The sequence below is a fragment of the Stegodyphus dumicola genome, chromosome 3 (genome assembly GCF_044657685.1).
Source record: "Stegodyphus dumicola isolate Sdum_Otavi_A_Nest chromosome 3, ASM4465768v1".
NCBI classification, from domain to species: Eukaryota; Metazoa; Arthropoda; class Arachnida; order Araneae; family Eresidae; genus Stegodyphus; species Stegodyphus dumicola.
The window spans coordinates 231582867-231599168 of record NC_140770.1 but is presented as its reverse complement, the minus strand read 5'-3'; the positions used below and the strand labels follow the sequence as shown (position 1 = coordinate 231599168).

General features: G+C 31.6%; 1 protein-coding gene across 2 annotated transcripts in view; it reads left to right on the top strand.

Moving 5' to 3' along the window:
- Positions 1-10623: 10623 nt before the first annotated feature.
- LOC118187943 (uncharacterized) overlaps positions 10624-16302 on the top strand; it is a 133640-nt gene continuing 127961 nt past the window's right edge. For both annotated transcript variants that reach the window (XM_035358245.2, XM_035358244.2), the window contains exon 1: positions 10624-11031. In XM_035358245.2, the coding sequence (XP_035214136.1) occupies positions 10695-11031 (337 nt within the window). In that variant the 5' untranslated portion in view covers positions 10624-10694. The remainder of the gene's footprint in view (positions 11032-16302) is intronic.

Genomic DNA, 16302 nt, shown 5'->3' with positions numbered 1-16302 from the left:
CTGCAAGAAATGGAGAACAAAAATAAATAAATAAAATAGCAATAAATAAAATAATAATAGATATAAGAAAAATTTAATAAAATTGAAAGAAGTAAACAAAACCAGGCAATTTAATACAATAAGTTAAATTAGCAGCATATACAAGAATAATAGTTAAATTAATAGCTGCATCGTAAGAGTTAAGTTATAGAGACATAAGGTAATTTTTGGAAGCAGGAGAGATGAAAAATGAGCAATGCCCTTGCCGGGACTGGAACCACGAACCTCTCGAATACGCGCCGAACGTGCTGACCACTACACCATGAAGGCGTGCTAAGAAGGCTGTAGAAATACCTTGCAAAATAATAAAGCAAATAATAGGTGAGTAAATTAACGACAGCAAGACATAATAATCAAATAAAAGGAAAATAAATATGTGGAATAAATATATAAAAAATGAACGTGTATAAAATTGGTTTGTAGTTATTTTTGCTGAGAATGGGAGCATACATTCACTAATATATCAGTTTCATTGATTTGGATTTAGGATTGTTTTAGACACATTTCTACTCAGATATTCCATGCCGCAACATAAATACGCCCGATTTTCCATTTTAGAAGATACAAAAAATTATTACAATGATAAATTTTCTTTATTTATTATTTGGAAATGAATTATAAGAAAAATTCTTCAGTCAGCAAGGCGAAAAACTGTTTACTTTTAAAAACTTTGTTCTGTGTTCACACTAATGGATTGCTGAATATGTATACATATGTAAATTATTTAGGAATTGTCTTTATTTATTTGACAATTTTCCTTTGAAAATATTTAAAATTTTTTCAGTTTTTAAATTTCTCCGTTTTTACTTTAAACTCTGGAAATATCCCGAAATGTGTCTAATTAAAATATGTCTAGGTTCTTAAATTTCACAAGAAAAAAATAATCATAGCTATAAATGATGCTACCGGCTGACGTTAAATTTTATGTGAAGTTTCGGTGAATATCCTGCCTCATTCAAGACAAAATTAACTTTAAAATGTTTTTAGAATTTTCATGCATTTCTTCTTCTATTCTTGTCATTTTTTAATTTTTCTCCATTGTGCAATTCCAGTGATAGGTAACTTGTGTGTCTGTTTTAAATTTGTTACAATTTAGGTGACTCTAAAAGAGTGATCTCACTGGCCGCATACTAAATTTCTCTACAACGTTTTAAGATGAATAAAAGTTAAGGATTTCAAGGAAACAGCCATATGGTCTGTTTTTTCGTTACATACGTTCCTTTAAATACCGTATGTACAAGTGCACGACAAAAATTATTAAGTTGCAGTTCAAAAAAACTATTTTGTCTGGAAAATATATTTTGATGAACGTAGTTGGCAAAAACTGCTCATACTTCTGTTAAAACAATTCAGTGTCGGTCGTGTCGTAGATTCGGTTATTATCAGTGGTGAACATATCGCGTCATTTAGAACTAGTGCATAGACTGGAAATGTGCTTCGTGATTTGTCCTCTGTCCACAAGATGATGTACCACCCATTGATATTTTGGTATAGCGGTTGCAATTATAAAACAATCGCTCTGTTCGAAAATTGGGCGCGCGTCACGAAGAACCTCCTGCATAGCAAGAAGAAGGCAACCACCATTACCTTTGATCTCGAGACGTGCTTTTTATGTGCTGTGAGGCTAAAGAAATAAGAGGCTTGTGCCACGCTACGATAAATGTCTAAACAAACCTGGTGATTACGTATAAAAGTGCACACAACGTCACACACAACGTACGTGGCAACACAACGTTCGTGTGATAAGTCACAACACAATGTACGTTGTGTTGTGACTTATCTCACTTTCCTTACAGTAACATCAGCACAAGCATCCGAAATTCATCATGGCAAGGAGAGAAGATTGCGTCTCTCGTTAACGAGAGCCTCGAGCACTATATAGGTGACAGTACGACTTTGCTCCGTTGAGCCCCCCGTTCTGATGGAGAGCAGCCCGGCGGAAACAGGTCCGATGGGTCTCCCATTCCTCTTTTCCTACCACCACCATCTCGAGAAAGCTTTTCTCTCGCAGCATATGTAGAGTGGCCTCCCTGCAGCATAGACACTATACATTTACAAATATCCATGTCTTCTCCGAGATTCGAATTCGGGCCCTTCGGTACGGCAGTCAGCGTCGCTAACCATTATCCCGGTTGAACCGCATATATATAAGTAGCTTTGGATAACTTCTTCCATGTAAATAAATGAACTATCATATGTGTTTTACAAAGTGCTTATGTGAGATATTCTCAAAATAATGGATTTGAAGGCTAAACATTACCTTACCTAACATAAAAGAGGTGATCAGATACAAAATCTGCAGCCGTAAATGATGTGATTAAGAACAATTAGACTTTTCTTTGCAATAAACTACTTAATGATAGATGAACTGTATAAAGAGTATGTTAATGCTTTCAGTGCTTTCGAATCACAGCAGCACGTACTGATTGCATAAAAGCAGTAAAAAATTCCATTTAAATGATTTTCCAATAGAAGAAGGTATTTTAAAGAAAGCTAGTAAAAATTTGTAAGTAAACACTAATAGTAGCTATTGTTTAGCAATTAAAAAAAAAATTTGTTCTAAAATTTCCTGACGCAGTGTTTGCGGTAAATTTAGACCTAAATGTGCTCTGTTTATCAAACTCATTTATAAGAAAATCCAGAAAAACGAAATGAAAACAAAAACCACAGTTATACCTCTTGGAGAATACCTGCGGCAACAAGCAGACGAAAACTAAAATAGAGGAGGTAATCAGGCTATGCTCAGCAAGATACTAAGAAATTATCCCCTTCCCTTGAGAATTGTATCTTCGCAGCATAATTTTAATAGCATTTCAAAATACTACAACAACTGAATATCAACACTAGGAAAATAGCTCACCCCGTAGAATAATAACAGGACTGTAAGAGCAAAACTATTGTAATGTAAGCATATTACTATCCTGTTTGTATGTACTTGATAAAAATAATATTTTAAAGCAGTTTAAATGATATTGAAAATCCAGTCAATGTGTAAATGAATTACAAGTTTAATTTGATTATCTCAGTAAAAGTATTGTAAATATGAATTCATATAATGTTTAAATGTACACATAGCTGTCATGATTTTATGTATCTATCATATGTAACTTGTACAAGACAATGATTGTAATCAACATATCTATGCTTATACACAGGCCTTGTATGCCCATGTAATATTTATATGTATATTTTTACACGGAGGAAATTTTCGCTTCTGCCAGGATGACTATTAACACTGTAAGACTTTTACAAAAAAGTCAGGTCAGTGGTTATCTCAGGCGGCACTCAGTTATACCTCATCTGATTAAATATCTGTAAAATTTTTCATTTTTCCCCCCGACTGTTGTAAGCATCTCTGCTTAAAAGCATTTTAAAATCCGCGTTTCTGAAAAGTTTCTTCATTTTTTATGACTTCCTGCCTTTATATAAAAAATAGAATTGTAATAGATTTACAACTTATAAGACAGTACATCAGTTATTTCTGGAAGAAAAAAAATGCTTGTATTGATTGGTTTTATTCTAAAATGCTCGCTGACGAAAGTAATGACGTTTGATAAATTTAAACATTACTCTCCCCCCCCCGAAAAAAAGGAAGAGAAAGAAGGAAGAGAGAAAAGGAAAAAACTTCTCGAAATTTAAAAAAAAAAAATTGCTGTTTCTTTTACCATATTTGATTACTTATCAATTAAAATCTCATACGTGTCTGCTATATTTATTACTCTCAAAAAAATTATTTACTTTACTACTTTTACTTGCAAATTCTTTACATAATACCTGTATTTATTAAAGTAATACTTTTACTGAGACTTTTAGAGATTTCCATTTTACTTAATCAAAAACATCTCAAATTATTTTTATTATTATCAATGCATTCACATGCAGCAACGGAAATATTTCTACTCATGTAATGCATAAAATATTTGCATATGTAATGCTCAAAGAACTGTCATTACTATAAAAAATCATTAAAATAAATGAATCACGGCACATAATTGCAAATTCAAATAGAAACAAATACTTACGCCTATATTTTATTTAACCAAAAAACCCGGACGAGAAACGCAAAAAGCGCTTAATGAATGCAGCTTAAATTAATTTTATAATATGCCAAATAGTACTTATATTTACATAATCTATTAAAATGCACTTGAATACAGACCCTTTAAATATTCAGCATAAATAAAATCAAAATGTAAGGCCCTAAACAGTGGCTGCTTCGTTTCTGAGTTAGCTTCTTTTGGAGGAAACGGTTGCTAATAAATAAATTTATGGTTCATCTCATTGTAATGCAGTATGAATCAGTTTCCATTAGATAGTCTTCCACGAAAGTATGCCCAGAAACAAAATGGGTTCGAGAGCTTTTCCGTAAAAGATTACTCAATTTTCTACCTACTAATATTAATTTCTTTAATAATTTTAATATTACAAAAATTTTAATAGCAGAAGCTATTATACAAAACTGCAGAAACTGCAGTTTAAGAGTTCCTAGAATAAGCTACTTTTTCAATGATTTTTTCAGGAACTCTTTTAGAACCAACCATACAACACAAACAATGTGTATTACTGTAAAATAAAATGTGGACGAACTTGCAAAAACCAACAAATTCGTAAAATGTTAATGAACAAATTTTTAAGAATATTCAAAAACTTCAATGCAGGCAGGAAAAGTTATTGATGAATAGGCGCTTAATAGTAAAAAAAAGAAAACTAATTAACAAAAAACGACCAAAATCACGGTGAAGCTTCCTTAAACATCCTAAACAATGAAATGTTCTCGTTTTGTAATTCACGGGATTCACGCAATCATCGTTTCTGCTTCGTTCATTCAATTGAAGCCTAGCTGAATTATTATTTGGATTTTAATCACAAAATCAGGTGATTTAGTTCCGTGACATTGATTTTGAATTCGCAACCAATACTATATTGGACTATACTAAGTAATATTTTGAGCAAGATTTAGATATTATTTCTGTCTAACTCATTCGCTTTGATCCTGTCACATACTTTCGTTTTACCCCATTTACTTCCCAAGATTGGAACTTTGAGCGCAATGTTTTCGAAGCTCGTGCGAAACCAAACTCAAGCGAGCCAACCAAGCGTTGATCCGTTTCTTCCGCCAGCCAACTTCTTCCTCTGAGTGGACGCGAGCGCGTGTCGAAAACTTCCCACGCGTAAAAACCGCCTCCTTTTCGACGGGAGGGCCGACGCAGGGCCCGCCGCGGAACAACTTTTCGGTGTCCCGCCCAACAGCGGAGCCAAGAGGCGGGTATACGGTATCACGTGGTGTCACGTGCACGGCGCCGCATCTTCCACCACAACCACACCTGTGCGTGATCCGCGATGCCTGATTTGGCGACTTGTCGCCAAAGTTTCAGACTTCTACCTACAAAGATTTGTCAAACGGCCGGATACTCGAAGTGCGATTTTTTGTGAACTATGAAAAAATATCATAAAATATTTTATAAACCCAAAACGTCTTTTTTATTTCAATGTATAATAATGTCACCTGCATTACCTCAGAAGAATTATTTTTTAAAATTTCATGTAAAATGGGATTTAAATAGAATTCTAAATTTGGGTATATTAAATTGCTGGAAAGCATGTAACCGCTAAATTCCTACTAGGAGACGGTACTTTCACGGCGAAATTTTTAAAAGATATTAAGCCGTGTTCAAGTTACATACAGAGAACAACCACAAAAACGACCACTCTAGAAAATAAACTAAAACATGATTTAAAATTGATAATTTATAACAACTATATTACAGTAAAACGTAGTGAACTGCATTTACAATATATCCCTTATAATAAAATATAATACATCAATTAAATTTACAATTTATTACTTCTGTATCACTTATATATAAAATATTACGTTTAAAAATCGGATTATTCTAAAACGCATGTAGAATATTATTTTTAATCGGAGATTATAAAGTACATATCTAATTTTGGTGAATAGACTATTTCTGAGAAACACTAGATTTTTTTAATTCTTACACCAGTCATTTTTCCTTTTCTAATTTTAGTTACGCTATTTTAAATTATCTAATGAGGCTAAGATTTTTTTTGAAATTTTTTTCCCTGTTTTTTACTATTCCCCTATTACAGGTTTATTTCGTAAATCAGAATTCTAGCTATGCCAAACATTCGGGAGTATAATGCATTATGTTCGAAATCAGGATGTACTTATTAATTCCTTGATAATTCAAAAACACTATTGCACTCTAAAACACACCTATGTTTTTGAAATGAGGAGTTATATAATTTCCCCCCCCAATAACCTAATGATGTTTAACTATGCTTAATTAATGAGTTAAAATATTCTTGCACCTCAGGAGTTAAAATGTTGCCTAATTTTAATAATGATAATCAACTAAACGCAGCTGAAAGAGAATTAGAATCATTTAGTATACTTGGCAGTAAAATATATATATATATTTTTTTTTTTTTTTTTGTCATAAGGCTATCTAACGTAGTGTTAGAATAATTTTATGATTAAAACATTATAAAGTTCAAATATCGATTACAAAGCTTTCGATCTATAAATTAAATACTTACTGTTAAGAATTTCGAACATAAATTTAATAAATAATTTTCTTCATGCGTTTAAAACTATATTTAATTCCCCCCTCCGTCTGAAGTAAATTAAAAATGAGCTGCAAACTCAGCAGCCCCTGTAAAAGTGGTTTTACCTGCTTTAGAGTATGTGTGCGGAAAATCCAACTTTACAGTTCACTTATTTTCTCAGAGTTTTATGTATTTAGAAATCATTATAAAATCGATTTATTTAATTATGAGACTTTCTGATAAAGACAATACCCCTTAGATGTGAACAAAATGAACCATACGAATATTTAAAATAATATCTTGTTTTTAATACTCGGTAACTTATATATCTTTAATTGACTTAAAAAATTAAATTACTCTGAAATATCTCGATGAGTATAGAAAGATACTTAGTATAAATACATATAAATATAAAAATGTGTATAAATATGGTATAATTAGATGCATTATTGCACTTGTACTCAAGCTGCAATTTTAATTTTAGAAAATCCCTTTTTTTCTGAGATAATTCTCAGTTTTACACGTTAAAGCAGCCAATTACATATTTATTATTTAAATACCTAATGTGTTGCCACTGAAGTAATGTATCATTACTCTCTGTAAAGCGTGCTTAATCTAACACATGCAGCTTTTCTTTTCACGCTGATTGTAAGCGCAAAGTTAAACAGCTCAGTGCAATGGATTTACGTTCCAAACCCAACTCACATAGTGATTATTCCTTTTATAGTTAATACTATCAGTGTGATAATAATCCCATGTGGGAAGGCATTTCGAAATTAATTATGAAGTTGACGGAAACATAATTCTAATCCACCTCCTTCTTCGTACAAATCTCAATTGACATAAATATGCTATTTTAAATTCTTGAGCGATATGTTTAAGTTGTCGCATCTCACTCTAAATTTATACTTAACTGATCGTATATTGCTGTTCAGAATTCAGTTTCAATAATAATTAAAAATTATATTACAACTTCAGTTTTCTTATTTTGAAAATTTAAAGCAATATTCCGTTCAGACTGAATCAACGATTACTTCTGCAATTTAATCACTTTTCGAAGTTAAAATGTACATCTGTACATTTGAACCATCAAAAGTAAAACGAAATAACAGAAACTCAATAATAGTTAAACGCATATATGCAACCAAGGAGTGTATAAAATTAAGCTAATGAAATTTTAAAATGTTAAAGGAAGCTGTTTGAAGATCATATAATTATAATAACCCATTTCACAAGAACGGGAGAGAAAAGCGATAAACTATCTTAACATAAGAACAATGAATTTAATTTGTCCAGTTTTTGCAGCAGTCACAAAATAGTACTTCATCATACAACATTTGATAAATATTTTGCATCACATACGACAGGAATCAGCTATTATTGAATGACGAAACAATATTTTGAGCAAGAGCATACAACATTTGATAAATATTTTGCATCACATACGACAGGAATCAGCTATTATTGAATGACGAAACAATATTTTGAGCAAGAGCATACAACATTTGATAAATATTTTGCATCACATACGACAGGAATCAGCTATTATTGAATGACGAAACAATATTTTGAGCAAGAGCATACAACATTTGATAAATATTTTGCATCACATACGACAGGAATCAGCTATTATTGAATGACGAAACAATATTTTGAGCAAGAGCATACAACATTTGATAAATATTTTGCATCACATACGACAGGAATCAGCTATTATTGAATGACGAAACAATATTTTGAGCAAGAGCATACAACATTTGATAAATATTTTGCATCACATACGACAGGAATCAGCTATTATTGAATGACGAAACAATATTTTGAGCAAGAGCATACAACATTTGATAAATATTTTGCATCACATACGACAGGAATCAGCTATTATTGAATGACGAAACAATATTTTGAGCAAGAGCATACAACATTTGATAAATATTTTGCATCACATACGACAGGAATCAGCTATTATTGAATGACGAAACAATATTTTGAGCAAGAGCATACAACATTTGATAAATATTTTGCATCACATACGACAGGAATCAGCTATTATTGAATGACGAAACAATATTTTGAGCAAGAGCATACAACATTTGATAAATATTTTGCATCACATACGACAGGAATCAGCTATTATTGAATGACGAAACAATATTTTGAGCAAGAGCATACAACATTTGATAAATATTTTGCATCACATACGACAGGAATCAGCTATTATTGAATGACGAAACAATATTTTGAGCAAGAGCATACAACATTTGATAAATATTTTGCATCACATACGACAGGAATCAGCTATTATTGAATGACGAAACAATATTTTGAGCAAGAGCATACAACATTTGATAAATATTTTGCATCACATACGACAGGAATCAGCTATTATTGAATGACGAAACAATATTTTGAGCAAGAGCATACAACATTTGATAAATATTTTGCATCACATACGACAGGAATCAGCTATTATTGAATGACGAAACAATATTTTGAGCAAGAGCATACAACATTTGATAAATATTTTGCATCACATACGACAGGAATCAGCTATTATTGAATGACGAAACAATATTTTGAGCAAGAGCATACAACATTTGATAAATATTTTGCATCACATACGACAGGAATCAGCTATTATTGAATGACGAAACAATATTTTGAGCAAGAGCATACAACATTTGATAAATATTTTGCATCACATACGACAGGAATCAGCTATTATTGAATGACGAAACAATATTTTGAGCAAGAGCATACAACATTTGATAAATATTTTGCATCACATACGACAGGAATCAGCTATTATTGAATGACGAAACAATATTTTGAGCAAGAGGATGAATACAGAAAAGCTGCTACTTAAGCTATCTATAACTTGAGCTTGAAGTTTTGAGCCGATTCCTATTCATTTTCTGCATTGTTTAAGTATTTTGTTAACGATGGATCTGTCACAAATTTATATACTGACAGACGAAAAAATTACTATATTTTACTGATCTCTAAATAAACATTCGCACCTATATCTGATCATGTAACTCAATTACTCAACAAAGTATACTAGATAACCAAAACAAAAAATAATTAAAGAAATATAAGAAGTTTTGGAAATTGCATAATTTGGAAGTAATTAAATAAGAAATGGCATAGTAAATAAATCACTTAATAAAATAGATAAAGAGCTAATTATGGCTTAAATGGAAATAAAGTTTCATAAAAAGGAAGATTCGGAAATAAAATTTAAAACTTTTCATATATATATACAAGTAAACAAGTAATTATGAGTAATTTAAAATAACGAATACTTGTGCTAAATCTGCCAAATAATAAATCCAATAATTATCGCATTAATTAAATTTATGTTTTTTGGATATGATATATATAAAAAAACTTTCTAATGATATATATATATATATATATAATGGAAGTGGGTACGCTCTACGACATGTAATTAAATAAATAATAATACAGTTGAATACATACATATATATACAACTGTAACAACAACTAAAGATAAAATTACAACAATAATTTAAGTATCAGTACATTCGTAGGTAAATAATAATAAAAAAAAATGCGTAAAACTTTTAAAACTAAGAAAACTAGCTGCGTTATGTATGAAACATTATCTTCCAACATCTGATTAGAAAGAAGTACCAAAGCAATGCAGTGATAACAATGCAGCCAAAAAATACATTTATAGACCAAGAGTGGAAAAAACTGTATGTAAAAAGAGGTAAATAAATGATAACACAATATATGTTAGCAGATTAATGTAAAGACTTATAGTTACGCAAAATATGGTTCACGAAATGACTACGAGTGTCAGTTTTACCAAAAGCCAAAGACTGCATTTAAGGTAAAAACGAAACAAAACTTTTTCCTGAAACTGCAGTTTCTTGGCGACATTTCCGAGTCCCTCGATCTCTCCTCAAAAAAAGAAACAGCCGCCGACAAAATGCTGTCCTACGGCAACCCTTGACGCAACAAGCCTCAATTGGCTGGCTCGGCGGGCAGAGCGCGGCACCAACTCGCACGGGCGCCGGCGCACCGAAAGAGCGGCCGCGAGGGCCAACCATTCCCGCATGCATGTGCCGAACGAGCCGCCACGTGGCGCCGCGATGACCGAGTTCGTGGACCGGGGCCTTTGCGAGGTTCTCGGAGAACACCCGGGAGAACTGGTGCGCACGGGCAGTCCTAATATCTTGTGCACTGTCCTGCCTAACCACTGGAGGTCCAACAAGACCTTGCCTGTCGCCTTCAAGGTGGTTGTCCTGGGAGAGGTGCTCGATGGGACAACAGTGACCATTCGAGCGGGCAACGACGAAAACTATTGCGGGGAGATGCGCAACTCGACAGCGGTCGTCAAGAACCAAATCGCGAAGTTTAACGATTTGAGGTTCGTGGGACGCAGTGGAAGAGGTGAGTAGGTTTACCTTTTGCTCTTTTAATTATACGTATTTCTTTACAACAGTCTTTTCGGAAACTGCTTTAAGTTTTACTACAATATGAATTATTTAAAGAGCAGCTATTCGCGCAATGTCATACTTAATTTTTAGTTTTATAAATGACTCAATATTATTCAATATATTCCTCATGAGTTCAAGGGACAAAAGAAAAATGATTCGAGACATTATATTACAATACACTTCTTATTTGCCAAACGTGCTTTTCTAAAAAAGAAAACTGTTGGTTTATAAAAAATCATTTTCGTAACTGTTAGTTTAAGATAGAGGTTTATTTATGTTACAGATTTCATGTGGATGATTTTCACTTTTTTAAAGAGAATGTATAAAATAGTTTATGTAAACTGAAGGAATAATATAATTACGTGTAAAGAAAAATTAAATTCGTCAGGATGGAATTCCTGTCGTTTAATTGATTTAGCAGCGACTTTAAAGATTAAATAACCAATCGAATCTCATGAGTAATAAAAAACAAACTAAGCAAATTGTGATATGAAATGTTTTCTTTCCTATGATATTTTACTTAAGTATATCGAATGAAAAAATTCAAGATAGTGACTTCGAAAATCATAAGAAATTATAGTAAAAAAAAGAAAAAACAGACAATTTATATTTTCAATTTTAGTAGCTTAGTTATTTTTGAAATTTTAATTTCATATTTTTTTTCGTCAAACCATACGGAATACTTACACTAGCTTATATAACATGTACTTACGTTTGCTGACGTATTTCAAATCAACGTAATTAGAGACAGTTCTACCTGTTTCTCTGTAAAAGAAATTTGGTTATCCGAAATTTATACTATAAGGTATTTCCCTCACGTTCTTAACGTGCCTTCGTGGTGTGGTGGCATGCACGCCAGGCCAGTATTTCAGAGGTCCATGGTTCGATTCCCGGCGAAGGCGTTTGCTTATTTTTAATCTTTCTAGCTTCGAAAAAAATCCTATGTCTCTACAGTGGCGCCCGAACTAAAAGGGTGGTGGATGATGATTTCTCCCCACCCAGGATTTGGCGATTGGGTCCGCTGAAAACCCCAGTCACCCTTTAAAAGGGAAAGTATAAGGTATTTCTCCCACCTTCTTAGCGTGCCTTCGTCGTGTGGTGGTCTGCACGCTGGGCCGGTATTTCACAGGTCCATAGTTCGATTCTCGGCGAAGGCGTTTGCTTATTTTTCATCTCTGTGCCTTCGAAAAAATCCTAATGTCTCTACAATGCAATTATTAAAATATAAAATTTACTTAATTAAACTTTATTCATGCATGCAATTAATGTGAACATCATAAGTACTTTATCAATGGATTTCTAATACATATATTGCTTTGTTGTTTGCTTGACTGTAGATGCAAAATAACTTGTAAAATAATTAAATGAAATCTTTGCGTAAGGTGATACTTTTGAATTGATATTTTTATTTCGAATTTAAATAATTTTACTCTTACACTATTTAACTGCTCACGGAAAGTTTTTCTTTACACCTCGTAAAAAATGAATATGCTTTGAGTAAATCAAAGCATATATATAAATGATAACAACTGAGAAAAGGATGTTATAACTATTTTGCGTTGATATATTCGTCTTTTGGAGATTCTCCCCTTATATGTGATTTTATGATGTTATCAGAAATAATATTAATTCAAATTACTATTACTATACATTAATTCAAATAAATTTCAATTTACATAAAAGTGAAGTACAACTTCATGATTTTATTACCAGTTTGAATAAATTACTTTTTTTTAGGATCTGAAGATTGAAATTATGCAAATTAATTTGAGTATATAAGTAAAGCTGTTGTCATTGCTTATGCCCATTTTAAATAGTCGTTTAGGGAAGGTATTAATTACTTCATGCTTGTATTGAAAAATATTATTACGCAATATTATTACGTAGAATTTTTAACACGTTTTAAACATTTATGAAATTGGTTTCCATTCCTACATTTATGAAATTTGGTTTCCGTCCTTTCATTATATTTAGACAACTAAGATTTAAAGACAAATTCAGCAGCGTGTAAATAAAAGAGAAATTGGTAATTATGAATTTAAAGAATAACGTATACTTAAAGAGATGCCTAATTATCTAAAATTATAACATAGTGGGCAGAAAACGGATATTTTCATGCATTTTACAATATAGCAGCTAAAATAAGATAATCGGCTTCCTTATTGAAACAGTTTATGAATTAGAATAATTGGTCCCACATGCTGCTATCCTCCGAAGCTTTACGAATTCTAAAATAAAAGAATAAGGCCACTTATTTCACACCTCAGTGGCTCCAGGATTATTCTACTCATCTGCTTCGTTCGCGAGCCAAAAATATTTGCATTCACTTGAACTTCCTGAACGTTATTCTCAATTCATTTATGTATTATTTTCAACTTATTTGTAAACTATCTAATTTTAGTTGTTTTTAGTAAAACTGAAATTTATTTCATAAATAATTATTAATTAGAAAATATGTTTCGTTTTTAAAATGAAAACTTTTATTAAAAAAATCTCAATCTTTATTGAATATAATGCACCAAATAATAGCAAGTAGATCTAACATGTGACAATTTTTCCTTAACTTCTTGCAACAAGGGAATAAAAGCGTATTAAATTATATTCTACTGGAAAAACATGTTTTCTTAGAAAAAAATGCTTTTGCTGCATATTGTCTTTCTTCAAATAAAGTTTGCATTTTCATTTATCATAAGATAGCAGCTCAAAAAACAACAACCAATCACTAAGTAGTGCTGAACTTCGTTTGAAAACAAAAGCGTAAACAAAGTGTTTGAAACAAAAGTCTGATAAAGGCTGTAAAATCCATCATCATTTCTCTCAACCCCAAACAAATTTGTTACTGATGGTCTCTTCCGGGTTTTTGAATATCTACTGAAAAATTATTACTTTTCTTTAACAAAGCAAATTTCAATAAAAGGTCTTTATGAATCTTCAAATCAGTAACTAGACCTTTTGTTTTCTGTGTTCTATTAAAACCTCATAATCTCGTCTGATATGCCCTCTGAATTCAATAATCACGATTTATTTTCAAAAATTGAAGATAAATTATATATTAATAAGAAGAAATACTTGGCAACATGAATTAATTTTCCACTACTTTTTCAGAATTTCTTAAAACGTTTACACTTATTACGTAATTTTGCTAGTGAAAGCTTTTGATTCCTTCTTCCTCCGCATCGATAAAATGGGAAAAAGCTAATCTGTCTCGTGTAATGTGCGTACTAATTAAACAAGAGTATCTCAAATTCTTCTTTCTTTGCAGGACTTTTCTACTATTTTAAACAATTAAACTCATCTGCTGTTTCAAAAGACCATTTTTTTTACAAACATAGTGACAATTTAGAGTTTTTTTTCTTTTTTCTGAATTCAACATTGTTCTTAACTGCTTTGTTAAATATATTGTGTCGGCTTGATTATGTTGAGTTGGTCTGTCTGACAAGGGATTAAATTGCTTTTCTATAATTTCCATAATTGGTTCGGAGCTTTAGTGATTCAATGACTGTTATTTTCCTTTATATGCAGCCTTTCTCTTGAATTCAGTCTTTCTCACTTAAGAAGTATTTGAAAGGTTGAAATATCAAGAATAAATGCTGAATGGAGCTCATAAAGGGTTTGGATGTGTATTACCTTGTGTGCTCAATACTGGAGAGCGTATAGGCGAAGTCTTAAACCTTCCGGATACACTTTACTCTCGAAATAAAACATTTATAACAATTTCCAGGAAATGCATCCTTTGCTTATTTCTTGTAAACTCAAATTCAGATAACTCATTTCTTAGTAATACGATCCTTACATTAAGAGTTTTTTACAGTTTAAATGTCTCTGAGAATAGAACATTTCGTTATACTCTATTAAATTAATACCAAAAACACACTCGCTGTACAAAAATATACTCGATTTCCAGAAGAAAATTTCTAGAAGTTTTTCTTTCTTATTTCATTAGTTTTCATAATGTTGTAAGGGATTTATATTTATTTTAAATAACCAATTATATTTACTTTGTTATTCTTTCCTATAAACCTTTCCCCTAATTGTTAGTGCCAGAATATTTAAATTTTGCTAACGCGCGTGAAGGAATGCAAATTCTACCTTGAAGAAAGATTTTAAAAACAGAGTTTCAGTAGGAAAGAATAAAAGAGAGTTAGGCTATTGCCTAACCTCTGTTGCTTAAGCGTCTGCTCTCATAGTTATTGCTGGTTCGTGTGGCTTAATTGCATTTGCTTTCTGCTACTAGTTTTCGATGGGGGGGGGGGGGGGGTTCAGAAATAGGAATTATTCTGAGCTCTGTAGTTTAACTCGACGACTTGTACATATCTTAAATCTTTAGTTAGTTCTTTAACTTCAGTTGCGCCCAAGCAGAGGCGTAGTTTGTTAGCGTCGAGTTGACGCATTGTAAATTTTAAAGCGTTAACAAAGGGTACTTTTACCCCTTCTGTGCAGTTTCTCATATTGCCAATATGAAATCACATACTGGCAACAGAGACTATAAAACGCGGATCATATGAGCAATACCTTGCGTTATATGTATCGTAAGGACTTATGACAATGTTATACTGACTTCTCAGTCAAACGGTATTTTTATCTTTTCAGATAAATATATATATATATTTCTATATATTCAATAGTTTTAACTATTGAAGTCCAGTAATGAACTTTGAATATAATAGAAATTTAAAATACAAATAAAGAATTTGCATTCATAAATTATTTTGTTCAACTGTTATTTTGATAACCTATTAAAATTCTTTGAATCTTTTTCTATGTGAGGTGCTTTTGTTTAAACTAATTAAGTTAATGATACGAATATAACTAATATAGTTAAGCTATTTTAATATATTATGTGAGAAAAGGCTACTCTTCTAGTTACTTTACGTTTTTAACGAATGAAAGCATAAAATTATTCAACTGTTTCCTGTTTTATTTAACAGATATAATTTACATAGCTTTTAAATTGCATGATAGTTTAATCTTAAAAAAATATGTTTCATTTATATTCTCTAAATATTTTCTAGGTATCTGTTTTATAAGTCTTAAAAGATATGTCTGTATATTATTCGTCAAAATCTGCCTAGCGGAGGATATTTAAAATTTTACAATATCTAAATCCCATTTTTCTTCTGAATGTTCTGTAAGATTTGCGCGTTGCGATAAAACTTTTATTTTTCTTTCTGCAATATAGTTAACACTTTTCTATTGCAGTTAAACAATCTAAAAACAAACCGCA